This window comes from Equus quagga, chromosome 1, assembly GCF_021613505.1.
Source record: "Equus quagga isolate Etosha38 chromosome 1, UCLA_HA_Equagga_1.0, whole genome shotgun sequence".
Classification (NCBI taxonomy): Eukaryota; Metazoa; Chordata; class Mammalia; order Perissodactyla; family Equidae; genus Equus; species Equus quagga.
The window spans coordinates 36,059,490-36,078,091 of NC_060267.1; the positions used below are offsets into that span (position 1 = coordinate 36,059,490).

Sequence of the window (18,602 nt, forward strand, 5' to 3'; positions counted from 1 at the left end):
TTGCTAAACTCTCTTCCTCAATCCCAATCTTTCTCATTTTCAGGATATGACCTTGCCTTCATCCTTGAGAGAATTTCTTCTGTCAGGCCTGATTTTCCTTACGTTCTCATTTCACTACCTATAAAACATACCTGCTTATATCCACTTCTACAGCTCCGTTCCATAGGGCCCAGAGGACGAGATGTCATTCCCATTCAAAAATCATCCCTACATTTCTGCCTTGCCTTTCAGGCTCCTCTGGAATTATGATCCACCAATTAGTTTCTCTCTTTCCTACATTTAAAATTCTCAATTTCTATTTGCTCCTTTCAGCCAATATATGTGCTCAAAACTCTGCTACCTAAATAAAGTCTATGTGTCCCTATGCAGCTGCTATCAAATGTGTCTCCTAACTTCTCACCCAGCCTTCTCTGAAGGAGTCTACATGCTGTCTCCTTTTTCTTACCTGTCATTCAGTCCTCACCCTTTCTCAATATGGTTTCTACTCTCCATTCTATGAATTTGAGATTGTTAGATTCCTCACTATCTTCTAATTAACAACTCCAGAAAGTAAATTATTTTTTGTCTCTAAAATACTCTTTCTGGTACATTTTCCACTACTGTTTACCATCTCAATCTTGAAATTCCATTGGTTTTTGTGATACTATATTCATGATTTTCTTTCCTCTTGTCTCACTTCTCCGCTCAGACTCCTCTTCCTCTGCTCTTCGTTGAATTCTTGTTGTAACCGAGAGGATTTTGAGCTGTCTCTTCTCTTAATCCTTCAGACCATCTCTACATTATCTAGGTCACTCTCATCAATGAATGACTCCCCAAACCATAGCCGCTAAAGATCTCTTCTCTAGCTTCAGACTAGAGTATCTGTCCGCTAATGAGATATCTCCAATGGAACATTATTTAGGCACCTCAAACATATCATACCCAAAACCATATTCATTATCTTTCTGTGAAAACTATCCCTACCCTTCTATGCTTTTTTTTTTTACGAGTATAAATAGTTACATAAACTAGACACCTGATAGTTATCTTTGACTCTGTCCTTTTCTTCACCTCCAAAATGCATATATATATATATATATATTTATATATATATACACATTTTTTTTTAAAGACAAAGATTGCTCATATATCCACACATAGAACATCCCCCATATTTTCCCTAAATACTTCTTGGCTTTTTCTCCTCATTCATTACTGTCCTATAATTGATCAGGCTCTCATAATCTACTGCCTAGTTGACTGTATTAGCCTCCTACATGGTCTCTGTGCTTGGCCTCTCAGATCTCTTCTTCATGTACTCATCAGAGCATTCCAACTGACCTACTTAAAATCCCTCAGTAGTTCCCCAGAGGCCAAAGGAGGAATCTCAAGTTTCTTAGCCTGATACACAGATGATTTAGGCAGACCTTCTCACCACTGGTTCCCTCTTACATTTTTTGCTATTCTAGACTGCTGGTGGTGTCACCCTCACATGATGTTTCCCCTTGTCCCCATTCCTTTGCTCTGTCCCCGCGTCTGCTTCGAATTCCTTCTCACACTCACATCCCTTTTCCTGGCTAACTCCTACTTATTCATTCAGACCCTATACCCGCTGTCTTTGTCTCCGTGAGGCCTGCCTTGACTTCTCCTGGCTATTTTAGGAGTCTCTCATCTGTGCTTCCATAGTATCCTATACAAGTTTCTGTTGTTGAATTAATAGCAGTGTATTATTGTTATCTATCCATTTGCCCCACTGGACTCAGAGCTCCTAGAAAGCATATTGTATATGAATTCATCTTTGTATCCCTACTTACCAAAAAAGTGCACATTCTGCTTAGTAAAAATGTTGACTGAATGAATAAACCAATAAACAGGCTCATGCAACTAGAAGCTAGATTAACAATCTTAAATATCTACTTGGTATATTCGTTTCAGGGAGCCACTGAAGGGTTTTGCAATAGAATATTTACATAAAATATTTAACTATGAGTAATTGATAATCATTTACTTGTCCTTTTACAAGTGTGATAATGTGTTTGGTTTATATTGGATTCATAAGATTTTGGAGGGCAACACTACATGCGGTATCCATGTGGTATATTTATAAAAAGTGTTAAAACGTAATATTTCATCTTACAACTTAAAAAATATAGGAAGTAGCCTCTTAAGTTTATTATGAGTTATTCTAACTTGTGAATACCATGCCCCTCATTAAAAAAAGACTATAAAGTTTTGTGACAAAAGTATTTTATTGAAACTTAATTATAAATGTCACACATTTTAAACCTTAATTAGGAGCTTAAAGAGAATTTCATCCATTAAGTGAAAGAAAATAAATGAAGTTAAGAGTGAATAGCGTTTGGAAATATTCAAAACAAGCAAATAGTTAAGAATGAATTACCAACCCCATAACAAATTAATTTTAGGATTTAGCCAGAAAACAGTATACTGTTTTGATGTGATCTGTCCTTTTCTCCCAAAGGGTGTCTAAATTTCAGCCACAGTGAACTGAAAATTGGTTAGTATATAAGAATAATACAGTTGATGCTCATTATTTGTGCTAGTTATATTCTATAAAGTTGTCGTGAACACTGAATTAACGAGTACTGAGCAGCTGCTTCTGGGCAAAGTATGGAGTTAGGCTCCTGAGAGCCTTTGGTCATCCATTTTCATCAACTGATCAATACAAAGCCTTATTTTATGTGTGTTTCTGTTTAAAGACACCTTATTAATATGTGTTATTGTTCTATATGCTCTTAGTGAAATCACCAACAAAATTTCTCACTACTTTGGACAGGTCTGTGAGTGACTGCAAAGCACTAATATAAGTAAGTTTGGAAGGGGTACAAGTAAATTTTAGTGAGTAGGCAAATTTGCAAATACACAGTCTGCAAATAATGAGGATCAACTGTATTTTGAAATGTGTTTTTAGTTGCATATATGGATTAGCCATGCATTTTGGATTTTATTTTACTGTTTACTTCAGTCTGAATATTAGTACAGTGTTCTATAATCTGTTCTGTGATATTCTAAGGAAAACCCATCTTTGGGACCATGAAATTAGCCTTATTTTCTGTTATGGTTCCTTCCTTTCCCCTGCAGTCTCTGTCTCCAACTTTCCCCATTGCGTAGGGAAGGAGTGCTAGATTAAGAGTTAGGAGATGTAGTTCTCCTGTTAACTTTTTTCTTACCTAACTGTGGGATCTTGAACAATTTATGTGGCCAAGCTAAGTCTTATTTCTTTATCAGCACAATGATTGTGTTGTGACAGAGAATCTCTAGGATCTTTCTCAGCCTTAAAAGTCTGTTATTCCATAGATGTAGATCTTGGAAAATTTAGACACTAAAACAATTTATAATACTAAAGCAAAATGCATTTCATAATCATAAGACAAAAATTTAGAATACACAGATTTCAAAAAGCCGTATAATTCATTGTAGTTTATTCTTTAAAATACTAATATTTTTACCTGAAAAAATATTGTGTTATTAGAATATAAATAAATTACCTGAATAAAAACTGTCACACACAAGTAGATAGCCTTATGTACACACAACCACTTAAACAATATAACAAGAAAACATACCCTTTACAATAAAAATAAAAATATTTTTTAAAAAACCTTAAAAATAAAATTACCAAGAAAACTACAAGAATTATATAAAACAAAAGAATATTTGAATAAATTGAAAGATGTAACTTGCTATTAGCCATTAAGCCATCATGTTAATGAATCCAAATACAAATTCCATATCCTAAAAGTAATGTGGAAAAATAAATGTAAAAATAAGCCAGGAAATATTTGAAAAAGAAATGATAGAGTACTAACTTTACCTATTATTGAAACATATTGCAAAGCTATAATAATTAAAACATCATGATACTAGAACATGGTAAGTAGGTATATCTGTCCATTGCAGAAATATGTAATAAGTTTCTAATTTTCTGGATTACTTTTCTATTTCTTTATGCATGCGTAATTCCTAGAGTCATGGTTATATACCATAACGTATAAGATCATTTAGCTATAGCTGAAGAATAAGAACATAAAGCAATTAGTACTTCATGCTGCCATTCTTCTCTGGGGAAATTGAATTTCTTTCTGGTCATTAACTTTGTTGTCCAAAGGCTTTTTGTGGACATTTGAAGTTGGTGCGCAAAGATGTAATTAGCAAGATGAAACTATGTAATTCATTCTTCTTCCTTACTTAAAAACTATCAATACCTATCATAGGTTTCAGTTGCTGTTCTAAGCTCTAAAGCTACAATAATAAATAAGTTACAACCTCTTTCCTAAATAAGCTCATAGGTCATAAGGGAAACTCAAGTTATACAAGCAACTATTATTCAATACAGTAAGTATTGTATTAGCTTTATGAGGTTAAAAGAAGCAACAGTTCTTTCTGCCTGAAAATTGGCACCATAAGAAAGAAGTGCTTCACAAGCAAAAACATTTTGTGGGTCTCAAAAGCCTTTGAAAAATAAGCAGAATTTTGCCAAGAAGAAAAGGGAAAGAGAAATCACTCAGAGCAGAGGAGAAAATAGTTTTGAATGCATTCAAGCGTGGAAAAACACCGAGTCCAGAAGGAAGGCTTCATGATCCATTGAGGCAAGAGTACAGGATATCTGAAGAAGGGCAGCAGAAATGCCTGGAAAGATAGGCTGGGGACAGTTGTGAGGAATCCTGAATACCATGCTGAGGGAATTGTTTGTTATTCTCTGGGTAAAAGCAAACCGTCAAGAGTCTTTCACAAGAGGGGCATGTAAAATACAGATACAAGACTCATTTAGAAGAAATTCTGTGAGAACTATAGCTTCATAGCTGATTTTATCCTGTGGGCACCAGAGCCTATAAAAGTCAGGCAGTCTGCCTTTCAACTATTTATATATCTGAAGGTGCTTTGTAACTCAAGGCAAAACATGAAGAAGACAAAAAGATTGTTGACAGTGACTGAAAGGGTTCCTTAAGACAGTACTTCTCAAACCTGCATGCACGTTGGAGTCAGCAGGGAAAATAAAAAATGCTGATGGCTGGATGTCACCCCTGTTGATTTGGATTTAATGGGTCTGGGAAGCAGTCTGGACATTGAGAGTTTTTCAGAACTTGCCAGGTGATTCTAATAGACATTCAAGCTCGGGAACTACTGTACTAAAACAAGAGCCTATTGTTTCTGCAATTCTAGAAATTATTTTTCCCAGATTTTAAGGTATCTGAAATTTGTATGCCTCTTCTAACACTAGTATCTGTTTCACTTGAAGTTTCTTTCTTCTGCTCTCTAAAATGCCCTTATTAAATCTATGATCCATCTTATAATCAATGGTGTCTTACAAAGGAGGAGATGTACTATATAAAATATAACTTACAAACAATAAAGTATAAAGGATATACAGTAGCTGGTGATAAACCAGTGTGACTGGTTTGTTGTCTGGTTCTTTGTTTGCTTGTTATTCTGGTCAGCATCCTCTGCTTACGCTGAGCTAGCCCCCATGCTGTTTTTCCTTCGGATGTCTACCTGTTGTTTCAGGCCACTTATTCCTACATACTTGCTCAACGTGCAGTCTCTCATTTTTGAGTCTTTAATTAATTGTTTTCCATTGGTTTCTCCATAAGGTTTATCTTTTTTCTAGTATGCTCAAAAAATGCTGGCTGTAGTGGTGAAACCTTCAACTCTAACCTTAAAACAGTGTCTTTTTGTTTCCCTAGTTGTTGTCATTCCCTTTTAGTTTCACCCTAGTGGCAGTGATAGGTTTAAAATCTTTTTAGCTAAAAGAAGTGCTTTCCAATTTGAAGTCATTGCTGAAAACAGATTCCCTCATTCCTTTTTTTGTAGCGGTAACTTTGGTTTATAACATTATATAAATTTCGGGTGTACATCATTATATTTCGATTTCTGTGTAGATTACATCATGTTCACCACCCAAAGACTAATTACAGCCCAATCCTCTTTCCGCCCTCCTCCCTACCCCCTTTCCTCCCAGTAACCACTAATCCAATCTCTGTCTCCATGCAATTGTTTGTTGTTGTTTTTATCTTCTATTTATGAGTAAGATCGTATGGTATTTGACTTTCTCCCTCTGACTTATTTCGCTTAGCATAATACCCTCAAGATCCATCCATGTTGTCACAAATGGCTGGATTTCATCGTTTCTTATGGCTGAGTAGTATTCCATTGTGTATATATACCACATCTTTATCCATTTGTCCCTTGATGGGCACCTAGATTGCTTCCAAGTCTTGGCTATTGTGAATAATGCTGCAGTGAACATAGGGGTGCATGTATCTTTACGCATTGGTGTTTTCGTGTTCTTTGGATAAATACCCAGCAGTGAGATCTTTCATTCTTATGATGCTCATTTCTCCCTCTCTCTCTCTCTCTCTCCCCCTCTCCCCCTCCCTTCCCTCCTCCTACCCTCTCTCCCTCTCTCCCTCTCTCTGTCTCAAACCACTCCCCCAACATGCACACTTACCAACCAAAATCTCAGAAATAGTTCAGAGGGCTACTTTGAAAGATGAAATGAAGGAGAAACTGAAAGTGGACTTTTAAAGTGAGAAATGATGACAACTGTAAGAGTCCTAAGTGCCCTAAGAATGTGCAGTGCCACTGGGAGAAAGGGAAAGTCTGAGAGATATTTCAGAGTTGCCGTTAGAGTTAACGACTGAATGAATTTGTAAAATTTTTTGTATATTTGTTTGCTGTACTTTTTACCATTATCCCCACCGTAATATAAGATCTGTGGGCATGAGATCTTGGTTTTCTTGTTCACTGTTATATCCCTACTGCCTAGCTCATTTTCTTATACATAGCAGATGTTTATTAAATATTTTCCAAATAGCTGAATTAATGTGTGGAAGGAGTAGTAAGAGAGAATAAAGTCTCAGATATGTGATTGTTAGCATGACCCTAAATTCTCATTCATACATTCATTGATAAACACTAACCAATAATCATGTTCACCAGGCAGATCTTACTTACATATTTTGGGGCAAAAAATCCTAGTTATTTTTGTTAATGATAACCTCTGCATTAGTCAGTAGTGTGAAATAGCTGCAGAAAGGACTGCATTAGGTTATATTTCTAGAAATTCTTGCTCAGTTCAAAGAAGACAGTGATTCCATTGTGCTGGATTATTTCTTTACTGTTGTGAACTCCATATTTAGAAAATGATGCCAGCAAATTAAAGTGTATTCCAAAGATGGCAGCCAAAACAGAGGCCTTGCTATGGCTTTGAGGAATGGTTCAATTGCTTGGAAAAGGATAGATGAAGACAAAAGTACAGTCATGCACTGCATAATGTCATTTTGGTCAGCAACGGACTGCATATCTGTTGGTGGTGCCATAAGATTAGTACCATATAGCCTAGGTATGTAGTTGGCTATACTATCTAGGTTTGTATAATTACACTCTATGATGTTCCCACAACGACGAAATCACCTAACGATGCATTTCTCAAAAGGTATCCCTGTCATTAAGTGATGCATGACCGTATAGTACAGAGGAGGACTCAAGGGGCTGGATTCTAGACTTCATTCTGACTATGCCATCCCATGGCTATGGGCAAGTCAGTTCTCTTTTGGCTCCAGTTACCTCTTCTCTAAAGAGAGGGGAAAGTCTTAGTTACTCTCTAAGCTTTCAACTAGCTGTTTTCTTCAAGAATTTAAAAAATTTTGGTATCGTGTGTGATCACGAGAATTATCTTCAAATAATGAAGAGCTATTCATGTATACAATGATACCAGTTTAGTTAGTTTTGCTTTAGAAGGTAGAATTAGTCCTAATAGGTGAGATTTACAGGAGATTTTAGTTCAACCTAAGGGATAGTTTTTTACCATTACCTTAATGCAATAAGAAAAAGGCTTATTGTGTGAAGTAGTGACACTTATCACTGTCAAGGATATCTTCATCAGCTGAGAGAGTGAACTTAATAATAACCTTCCAACTATAATATATTCTGATTCTCTTGCCTAAGGTAGTCCCAAGGCAAGGCCTCAAGCCCAGCGTTCTAGCAAGCTTGTATGCCAGTATGTTGAATTCAGTAAATGACTTTCTTTTATCATGAAGTAAGGAGGGTGGGAAGCATGGAACACCAAAACTTCTTCTCTTTGATTCGCTCTATCACGTTCAGCAGGTTCAAGGTCAACTGCCGCCATTAATGATTCCCGTATTCCCTCCTGATCAACGGACACTGGCTGCAGCTGCCCAGCAAGGATTCCTCCTTCCTCCAGGCTTCAGCTATAAGGCTGGATGTAGTAAGTACCATTGATTTTCCACTTGGGAGTGGGTGGAGGGCATGGCTTTAAATTAGGCAATCTAATGTTCTTGCCACACCAAGAAATGAGGTCACCCATATAGCATTTTTATTTTAAAAAGGAAACATACAGAAGATGTAGAAAGGATTTATGTTGTTATTAAAAGCGCTTAGATTATTTCTATGCTTCTGAAGCAAATATTTGCTATTTGTAATTCAGTTTCCTAACTTCTGTTTCCAGTGTATTCTTAATATGAATATAATTTTCGGGTTCAATTTATTTTTGCATAGATAAGATAAGAATATGCTTTTCAACACCTTTCCATTGCCTTTAAAAATAAACCCAAGTTTCCTAATGTGAATTAGTTGGCCTTCCGTTATCCATCTCTTCCCTATGGTTACAGCCTAATCCTCACTAGTTTTCTTTTCTACACCAGACCATACTCTTTCTTGACTCTGGACTTGCATTGCCAGTTCATTCTTCTTACTATTCTGAACCTTTTCCACCTAAGATCAGGGAGAGCTTGCCTGACCTGGTTAAGTACCTTTCTCCTGGTTCCTTTGGACGCTGTATATTTTCTCTTTCACTTTAATTGTAAGTTCTATGAGGGCAGGTGCCGATTCTGTCTTATTCATATGTCTAAACTTGTAGTAGAACATTCAGCTTTTTGTTGAATGTATGAATTAGCACTCATGACAAACAGTACAAGGGCATTTTGCACTGAATAATGTTATACCAAGATAACTTTTTATATTGCTTATTAACTTCAGATGCCTGTGATTTTATGATTTTTTTCTTTCTTACCAAAATCAAAACTTTACATTGTTAGTTTTAGAAACAATCTAATATTTCGTTTTCTAAAATTTAAATAGCCAAAATGCCAGCTATAATCTGTTAGATAAAAATAGTAACAAATTCCAAAGAGGAGCTACACTGCTAAGCTATATATCTTCTAGAACATCATTACCATGGCCGGAAAGAACACAGAGAAAGCAAGTTGAGTGAAATATTTTCATTGATAAAAGTAGAGCACTGTTGAAAACAACTAGTGAAATATTATCATTTTAGATATTTATATAGAACATTATTTCATAAATTCCAGTAGATTTTGGTTCATTTATATGTGAATAAATTGTTCCATTAGCATCTTGCCTTGCTTCAGTAGGTATTTCATTTGAGAAACTCTATCCAACATTACTAGAAATCTGATCTAAGTTTTCTGCTAAGTGATGTTTTAGATTTTAACATTGTAACATTTATTCCTACTCTTTAAACCTTTCTCTAATATTGAAAAAATGAGATGTAATTCTTTAAATATATAAAGCCATTTGAGATGAGTAGATTGTAACTATAGAGTTTAGGTAAAAGTGAACTGAAGTCAGGACTGAAAATTCACACTTGCATGGGACTTTGCCCTTCGTAATTTTTACACTGCTTTTACACATCTTTCCTATGTTTTAAGATGGTGTTCTCACTCTGGATGCTTAATTGATTCATTTAATATGTTTTGCCATATCATTCTATCTTTGTAGATCCATTCATCCAGAAACACCAACTTTTTTATGATTAACTTTATAAACTATATATTCTAAGTATTTAAATTCTGAGAATAGAATTTTAACTTCTATTGCTAAACTAAATTCTTGAGTTTTTAATCATAAAAGCTTTTTTTGTTTTGTTTCTATTTTCCCAAGGAATTACTATTCACATTAAACAGGTCTTGCCAGTGTGTTTTTGGTAACCTTGGTTACCAAAATGAAAAAAACCCATCACTTTTAAAAATCATCAGTTGCCTCAGACTGCACCTGCAATATATACATATAGATTACTTCTGTTTTCCAAAAAGAAATTTTTTAAGCAACTGTAGAAATAAGTCCCATTAGCAAATATTGTGCTGAAGAGAAAACCACATTGAGTATGAACAATAGCACAACTGTAGGTCTGGAAAAGGTCACAAACACCTCTGCCTCACTCCCATTTGACAGAGTTGGCATACTACATTTGTTCAGTGTTAATGTAATGTGGCATGGAGAAATTTTCCCCTTTCTAAAATTGTTAGTATATTAACCATTTGATATTTATACCTTCAGTGCTTAAAGTTATAAATGATACCACTTCTTTTGTAACCTTGGAAATAAAATAGAATAAAGCCTCTACAGCTGCTGGCAAGCTTGAAACTAGCATCATGCCAAACTCTAAAACTAAGAAGAAGCCGGTAGCAAAAGAAAGTGCCACCCTTGTTGACGCTCTGGCACTTTGAGTCAGTTTAAATGAGGAACTGGGTGGAAGCGATAAATAGTCCAGACAATTTCCTCCCTAACCAAGTTGCAAGAAAGGAACAGAGGTAGAGAAAGAAACAAATCTTGCCATCTCCTCTCCTCAATGGGCCTTCCTATGTCATTCCCCCCATAATTGTCAACCATGGGTGACATCTCTGGTTGTCAGTTGTTTCGAGTAATATTACATAGTTCTCAGTGAAAGAGACTGACCAACCTACCTTGATTTGAGTTTCAAGTAAATATGAAAGATATACTGTTTGTTAGTATCAAAAACTCAAATGCTTTTCATCAATTGATTCATAGAAAGTATTGATGAGAAATTTTCTTATTTAGACAATGTGTCTTGATAAAATAAATAAAATAAAAATCTCTGAAACTACACAAGAAAGTTAAAATGTTCTCAGCAGGGAAAAAACAAAATAAAAACACAAGTTGGGAACCTAACCATCATAGATTGTGTTAACATCTCCTGTTTTCCAAAAAGGAAGCTTTAAGTGGACATAAAGGTATTTTTCCCTTTAAGAAATGTAATGGTAGAAATATGGTGTGGAATGGAGACCTGTGGAATGTAGTTGCTGGACTCTCTCAACTGCTAGAATGCACATCATTAAACAATGTAAGAATAAATTAATAGCAGCACAGCCAGAGACTTCAGAGAAAACTGGTTAGATAGAAAAAAAGTTTTAAAGAATGTTGTAGTCCACTCTTATCCGTGAATATGTAGATCAACTTACAAGTATTGATATATTATTATCAGAATCTCAGATTCTGTTTTGGCATTTACTATTAATGAAAGCAAGCATGAAACCACACTTCTTCATGGATCCATATCTACTTATTGCTTTTCCTACTTATTTCTTAAAATCTAAAAATAATTCCAAACTTTTGAGGAGGTAAAAATAATGGCATCTATTATTAAATCGAGTGCTTTTAATATATATAATAACTTGCAAACAATTATGTAAAAACAGTGGTTTAGTCAATCAATTCAGAGACTATTTCATTCAGGGAAAAAAATTAGTCAAATAATCTGTATTTTTAACTTGTCAGTTTTGTTAAAACTGTCAACTAAGTTGCTATATGTAAACACACACCAGATTTTATATTGTGTAATAAAAAAATCCCAATTTTAAATTATGTTTGTGGGTATTAGCTCATTTTATTAAGTAAACAACCACTACAGTTCTTGAAATAAATTTGTAAAACTAAACAACTGAGTTTCCAGTTCTGAATTGTAAAATAAATGGGCACAGAAATTAATTGGTTCAGGTACACTTTGGATGGTTGAAGCATCCAAGGACAGCGTCCATTTGCCTCTGCTGGAAAGTCTGAGTGGAATCCTAACCTCTTAAGCAAAAACCTCAACCTGCGGACCACACAGCTTGTATCACGTAGCTATTTTTGGAATAAAATGTACACACACCTTTGACCTGCAGAACAGTTTTATGTTGTCAGAAAGACACCACTTTCATGTTTGTTCATCATAGAAAAAAAAATCTACCAAAATTGAAAATAATTTTGAATATGTGTGTTGGTTTTAATCCAACGTTTTAGACTTCAGAGAGACGTTTGAGATAAGGTGGTTGAAGGTCTTAAGTTTGGTCAACACCAATTCCTCTGACTCCTGCTTCTGGTTCTCGTTCCGCAACACACAGCTTCCTTGCACCCACCCTCAGGTTAAGTGCTATTCCTTCAGAGCACATATTTTACAGGCAGAAATGAAGGAATACGTGCTTCTCTTTCTACTAATGTCTACAGTCCTCCATCCCTCTCCTTTCTATTTGGGTGTAAAGTTTCTAGTCATATATTTCTAATAGATGCTTTGGAAATTTTTTGCAGGAAGACATTTTATATGGAAATAAACAAAATCTACAGGAAGGCAAAATCCAATAAAATAACTCATTTTGTATGTACAGGATAAAACAAACAGGTGTAAAAGAGTTGGCTTGATAGTTTCGCCAAGTGTCAAACTGAATGTGCCACATAGCTACAGAAATAGGATCTTTCACCGTTGATGGGCATGCGCCTAGCGCTCCAGTTCCCAAACCATGTGCTAAGGGACCGGGGTGCTGTAGCTAAGTCACAGGAGCACACAGGTTGTTTTAAAATTTCAAGGAAAATACGGAGGATCTGTCAGACTACATAAACTACCTTAGTTGTTTGGACCTTACTACTTAATAAAATGGAGTGGTTGAATATTTCTTTTGTCCTAAGGGTGCCCTGAAAAAAAATTAGTCAGCCACTGATGGTGTCTGAATCCAAGAAAGTTTAGGAACGTTCGGCGTAGTCTAGTATACATTTTAAAAATTATGATGATCTTTTTTACTGGAAAGTTATTGTTGACCTATCATATTACAACCACAGAACAGAATAAGAAACTTGTCTTGCACTCTTACAGGGCTATGTACAATATTATATACATAAGCAGTTGGTTTGTTTGTCTATAGCAATTCATTCCTTTGTCTATATGATTTCAGAATTCAGTTGTTTATTTTGTTTGTTTTGATTTAATTAACCCAGTCTCAAATAGGCAACTACTAATGGAGAGGTGCTTGGAATGAAAAAGAATGGGCTTGGGATCAGGTTTTGCCTCATTCTGTTATTTTGATCATCCTTGTGCAAGGTGCTGAGCTTCAGTTTCCTCATCTACAAAATGGATTGATAATACCCATTTTACTGAATTGTTAGAGAGATTAAATAGAATTATATATGCAACAGTGCCTAGCATTGTGTCTGTCTTATTACGTTATTTATAAATGGTAAATACTGAGTATATAATGCCAACAAAACACAAATCATGTTTCCAAAAAAAAAAGATTCTAAAACCACACCCAGCAATTAATTGTATTCCATATCCTAGCTAGGATCAAATTCGTTCTGCCACACCTGACATGAGGCTTCCTCTGGCTAGGAAAATATAATTGTTTACAGAAAAATATTACAGTGCTGATGGAAACATTTGTTTCATGTAGATATAACCTTAACCTTAACTATTTTCATTATAATCACCAAGTTTTAAACTTTTTCTATTGTCATTTTCCACTTGTCTATTTATCAGAGCTCCTGTTGGAAAAGATCATGTGATTTTTTTGAAGATGTATTTAGTCATTGTTTTGGCTGTATGAAACAAGAAATATATTCACATACTCATTCTGCATTTTAACACATTGATTAATTTTTCAGAAATGTGCTAAATAAAATAGCCATATAAAGTTACTGATTGAAATATTTAATTGCCTTATGAGATTAGCTTAAATAAATAGAAGTCGATGAGCCAAGCTTAATAAACTTAAAATATGCCGTATTTACTCTTCATCAGTTTTCTGAACAGCATTTACGCTTCCAATAAAAAAGGAAACTCTTAGTTAATTACTTCCTCATACACCACAATAAAATTAATGTTTAGAAGTTAAATACCATAAACTTCCTCAGGCATATTTGCTGATGTATTCCTGTTTTTAGTTAATGTCACATGTTTCATTGTTTAATGGGGATCATGTGGGTTCCGTTATATCTTTCTTGTGCAACGGGTCCATGTGTCTGGCATTTTAGGAGACTGCATGCTAATTTCTGACTTAACTGTGTCAGCTGTGTCAGCTGACATACAGGTCATTGACAATCAGTGCTGAAACAATCACCAAATCACAAGCTAAAAACCATTGACATGGTACAGTACGCTTTTATCAAACTGACAAAATAGGAAACATGTGTTGTCAGGATCACATACTGTAGAGTCTTTGCAAATAAGCAGAGAGAAGAGGACGTAATCATATCTTCAGGCTTCTGTGTTTCTGTGTGTTAGAATTCTTGTGACCAGCTCTTGCCCTTCCTTCCCTTCCTCCCCCCAAATCTTAGAAACCAATGACTTTGGGTGAACCTGACTGAGTTGTACAGCTTTGTGAATATTTGTTTTTGTAAAGAATAGCTTTGGTACCTGAACAGCCAATCATTTAAATTCTCATCTGGGGGAAGTTAAATTAGTCACATAAAAATATGAAATGATTAAAAAATAAAGAGAACTGAGTACAAAAAAGTATGACGCTTCATGATTAAATGGTGACAACCACCCTCCAGTTCTCATGGGAGAAATGTTTCTAGGTCAATAAAATATTTTTTTTCTAAAAATTAGAGTTTATAATATTTTTTACAAGATTCATCACTTGAGAAAAGAGAGATGTATATGTCTTTATTGTGACCAAGTGTCATAACTTGCTATAAAAATAACAGCTTATATTGTGCCTTATTGTTTATAAAACATAGAGACATAATTAATTTTAAGCATCATAACTTCATGAGGTGATAACTGCACTATATTAGTAACCAGTGTTTGATCCATTCTTATCCCTTGCCCCCCCCACACACACACTACCAAAACACACACATGCAAGCAAACAAAAAAGGCAAAGCCCTTTCTTTGATAAATTCCTCAGATTTTATTACACTATGTCTAATCTTTTAATCCATCTTGTTTACTTTTTAACAGTTAAGAAGTTGAGAGTGTCATTCAATTTAAATATAAACCCCTTCAGCTCAGTGTTTTCTTTTTGACGTGATTCTCATTCTTGCTAACGTAGATGTGTCCAGTGGAAGGAGTGCTTGGCTAGTGACACTCTGCTCTCAGCCAAGGGGTCTCAAAATGTAGTTTTGCCATCGTCCAGCCTAACCCTCCAAATTCTAGGTTCATATTGTTATTGCCACAGCTCACGTGGAATCTCATCTCAGTATTAAATTCACACTAACTGGAGTATAAGCCTAGAAGAGCAGTATATTATTTTAGTCAAATAAATGTAACTGTTAACAATATTTTACAACTCTCTTCTCCAGTGAGCGTGCTCTTTCACCATAGAAAGCTCTAATAGAAGGCAAACTTTAGTCATAAGGTTGATAGGAAAGCATGGAAGCAGGAAAAATATTTATTAAAACAGGCTACGATAGCCTTTTGCTTCTAACTCTACAATAGATGCGTATCTTCCAGGAAGACTGAACAAGTCATGTTCTTGGAATACCATGTGGAATCAGACACTGTGTTAGGTTAGTTACCGTAAGAGGCCAAAATAATATTTTTCACTCATATAATAGTCCAAGCATTGCTCATATGGTAGCTCCGAGCTATCAGGTCCCAGGCATGTTCTCTTATTTATTATACTGCCTTCCACATATTGTGGCTCCCACCTCATGGTCTTAGGTGTCTTCTCCAGCTACAATATCCCCATTCCAGCCAGTGGAAAGGACAAGGAGAACTACAGCTGCTTTCTAAACAGTATTGTTTCCCTAATAATTTACTTTAGGTCTATTTTCAAATAATATATTTACACTTTTCTTATACCTATATATATATAGTTAGCTCATAACAACCTTTCACATTTTTTCTAATATATTAAAGATAGCACTTGCTGACTGCACAAACCTCAAACAATTTAGAATTATAGAAAACAGAAATTAAAAGTTATTTGCCTACACGCATATACTCCTGTAATTCCTCTCCCCAGAGATAGGGAAGTGGTTATATGAAGAACTCCTTGGGGCAGGTGTGTGCACACAACAATGTTTATTGTAGCATTGTTTAAGACTGTAAATATTGTAGACAAACTTCGGGAGTTTGTCTGTTCTAGGTCACTATACTTCGGACCATTCGAGACATTTGCATTACGTGTTTTTCATTTTTTAGAGAGAGGGGAAATTCCATAGCATTTCTTAGTTTCCACAGGGCTAAAATTTGCCATTGTAGTAGAAAACTCTAGGCTGGGAGTCAGCCCAAATGTATATTCCACAGGCTTATTGTCACTGTGGTTTAGGAAGCTTCCTGTTCTCAACCTGCAGATCACAGACTCCGGATATATTCCAGGAGGAAGGGTGTCTATCAAAAATCCTAATAGAAAAGTGGAAAGGCTGTAAAGGATATCAGAAATGAAATGCGTGCTAACCTTTCATATTAAAAGTGGAACATAAAAGAGAAATAGCATTTGATTTGGTCTGAAATGGCTCGTACGAATGCCCCTCTTCCAGATCCCTACTTTGTAATATCTTAATCACTTTAGATGTTTTTCTCTGTGCTATTCCTTTCTTCATAAGACACAGAGGTACAATTTAGACATAGTAGTCTAATATAGATCTGGATATAGAAGCAGTTCTTTAATTAATGATTCTCTTTGAGCAGCTTAAAATGAGTTATTGTGCAGTAGCTTAAATGTTGCCTCAGTGGTAATGCTGGAATACTGAAGGAAAAGGAGACTTCTTTGATTCATTGTCACCTTTTCAGGGATACTCAGGTTTCTTAGATAATTAACACAGGAATTTTCGTTGGTACTAGAATTTATTAAATTTATGGGCAAAGAGGTGAAGAAAGAAAGCTAAATCTTTTATATGCAGAAATGTCTTCTCTTTTTGAGAGGTGTTTCTTAAAAAGTTTATAAATTAATCTCTCACTAAACTAGCCGACTAGGTAACTGTTAAATTAAGTAGGATAAAGTTTTCATTTGCTATGCTACATTAAAAAGACATAAAAATATTTTTTATTAAAAAAAATCTCTCTAACTGAAAAAAGTTAGCCTGTGACAGAGCAGTTAAGAGCTAACAATTACCTCAAAATATCTTATTTTAAAGTAGCTAGAGTGAAACAAGAGATAATTTATTAATTTTACTTTTTCAAATAAAATTCCTATGAAATATTTGTATTCATTACTTACCATTTTATGGGTTACTACAAAATATTAATATTTCTCATAAAAAGTTTCAAATATTAGAGTCATATTATTCTATTCTTGCAAATCTAGAAAGACTTTACAGATTTTCTGCATTTAAAAGCCCCTCTGGGGCCAGCCTGGTGGCACAGTAGTTAAGTTTGCATGTTATGCTTCAGTGGCCCAGGGTTCTTGTGTTCAGATCCTGGGTGCAGACCTGTGCATTGCTTATCAAGCCATGCTGTGGCAGGCATCCCACATATAGAGGAAGATGGGCATGGATGTTAGCTCAGGGCCAATCTTCCTCAGCAAAAAGAGGAGGATTGGCAGCAGATGTTAGCTCAGGGCTAATCTTCCTCAAAAGAATTTTTTTAAAAAAGCCCCTTCACCTTTACTTATGTATACCATATCAGTTGTTCCGAACTTCTTGAGCTCTACAAGATGATTTAGGAAAATGACTATAAATTTAACTACCTAAAATGAAGGAAGAAGTATAGTTGAGCTTATTGCTAGAAGAAAGCAAAGTTCAACTTACTTGGATTTCAGAGTCTTCGGGGATTTGAAATAATCACCATGATGGAGGGTTTTGTTTTTACCATTTGTTTATATATAACTTCTTTTCTGGTAGACACCTTGACCATGCTCAAGTGCTGTAATGACATCACAATAGTGGGTTCTTGTGAATGAACAGAAATCATTTTAAGATTGAGGAAATTCATATTACTTACTTTTAATACCCAAGGGGGTATGAATTGCTTTTAAAGTCAAAATTTATAAAAGAGATCAATTATGAATTATAAAAGAATTGTTTGATGGGTGAAAATATGTTACAGAAGATTTTTAACCACCTCCTTCAGCTCCTTATTTTCTCATATCTTCAAAATCTAAGCTTCTCTTTCCCTCTCCATTTACTATCCTTCCTTTGTATCATTGGCAGTTGATCTAAAACATCATTATTGTTTGAGTTAAACCCTAAACTAATTTGTTCCTTATTTGTATAATGATTTGCTTACAATCTGTTTCTTCTGCTAAACCTTAATCTTTTGATATGGGAATAATAGTCTCCTGTGCTTGATATTTGTTAATTTCTTGGATAAATAAATTATTCCTTCATTTATTCAGTCAATAAACACTTAGCCTTAAATGGCAAGGCAGGAACTGGGGATTTAAAGATGAATAAGACATAATCCCTGCCTTTAGGATGCTCATAGTCTAGTTGGGGAGAATGGTATAAAAACAGATGTAATATGATAGAGAGACACATAGAATTTTAACAGAAGTCAGAGGAAAGGTAATGAATTCAAATCTAAGAATGGTGGAAGGTGTCAGGGAAGGCTTCTTGGAGTAAGGACCCCTAAGTCAAATCCTAAGCATGCAGGGCAGCTAAACAACTGGAGAAGTTTGGAGCTAGAGGGA

The 18,602-nt window shown here is 35.1% G+C and overlaps 1 protein-coding gene across 12 annotated transcripts in view; it reads left to right on the top strand.

Moving 5' to 3' along the window:
* SOX5 (SRY-box transcription factor 5) overlaps positions 1–18,602 on the top strand; it is a 952,037-nt gene that overhangs the window by 821,971 nt on the left and 111,464 nt on the right. For 10 of the 12 annotated variants that reach the window (XM_046641348.1, XM_046641339.1, XM_046641321.1 and 7 more), the window contains one exon: positions 8,104–8,227. In XM_046641348.1, coding sequence (XP_046497304.1) covers positions 8,104–8,227 — 124 coding nt within the window. The remainder of the gene's footprint in view (positions 1–8,103; positions 8,228–18,602) is intronic. The other 2 variants (XM_046641303.1, XM_046641383.1) reach the window with 1 other exon arrangement.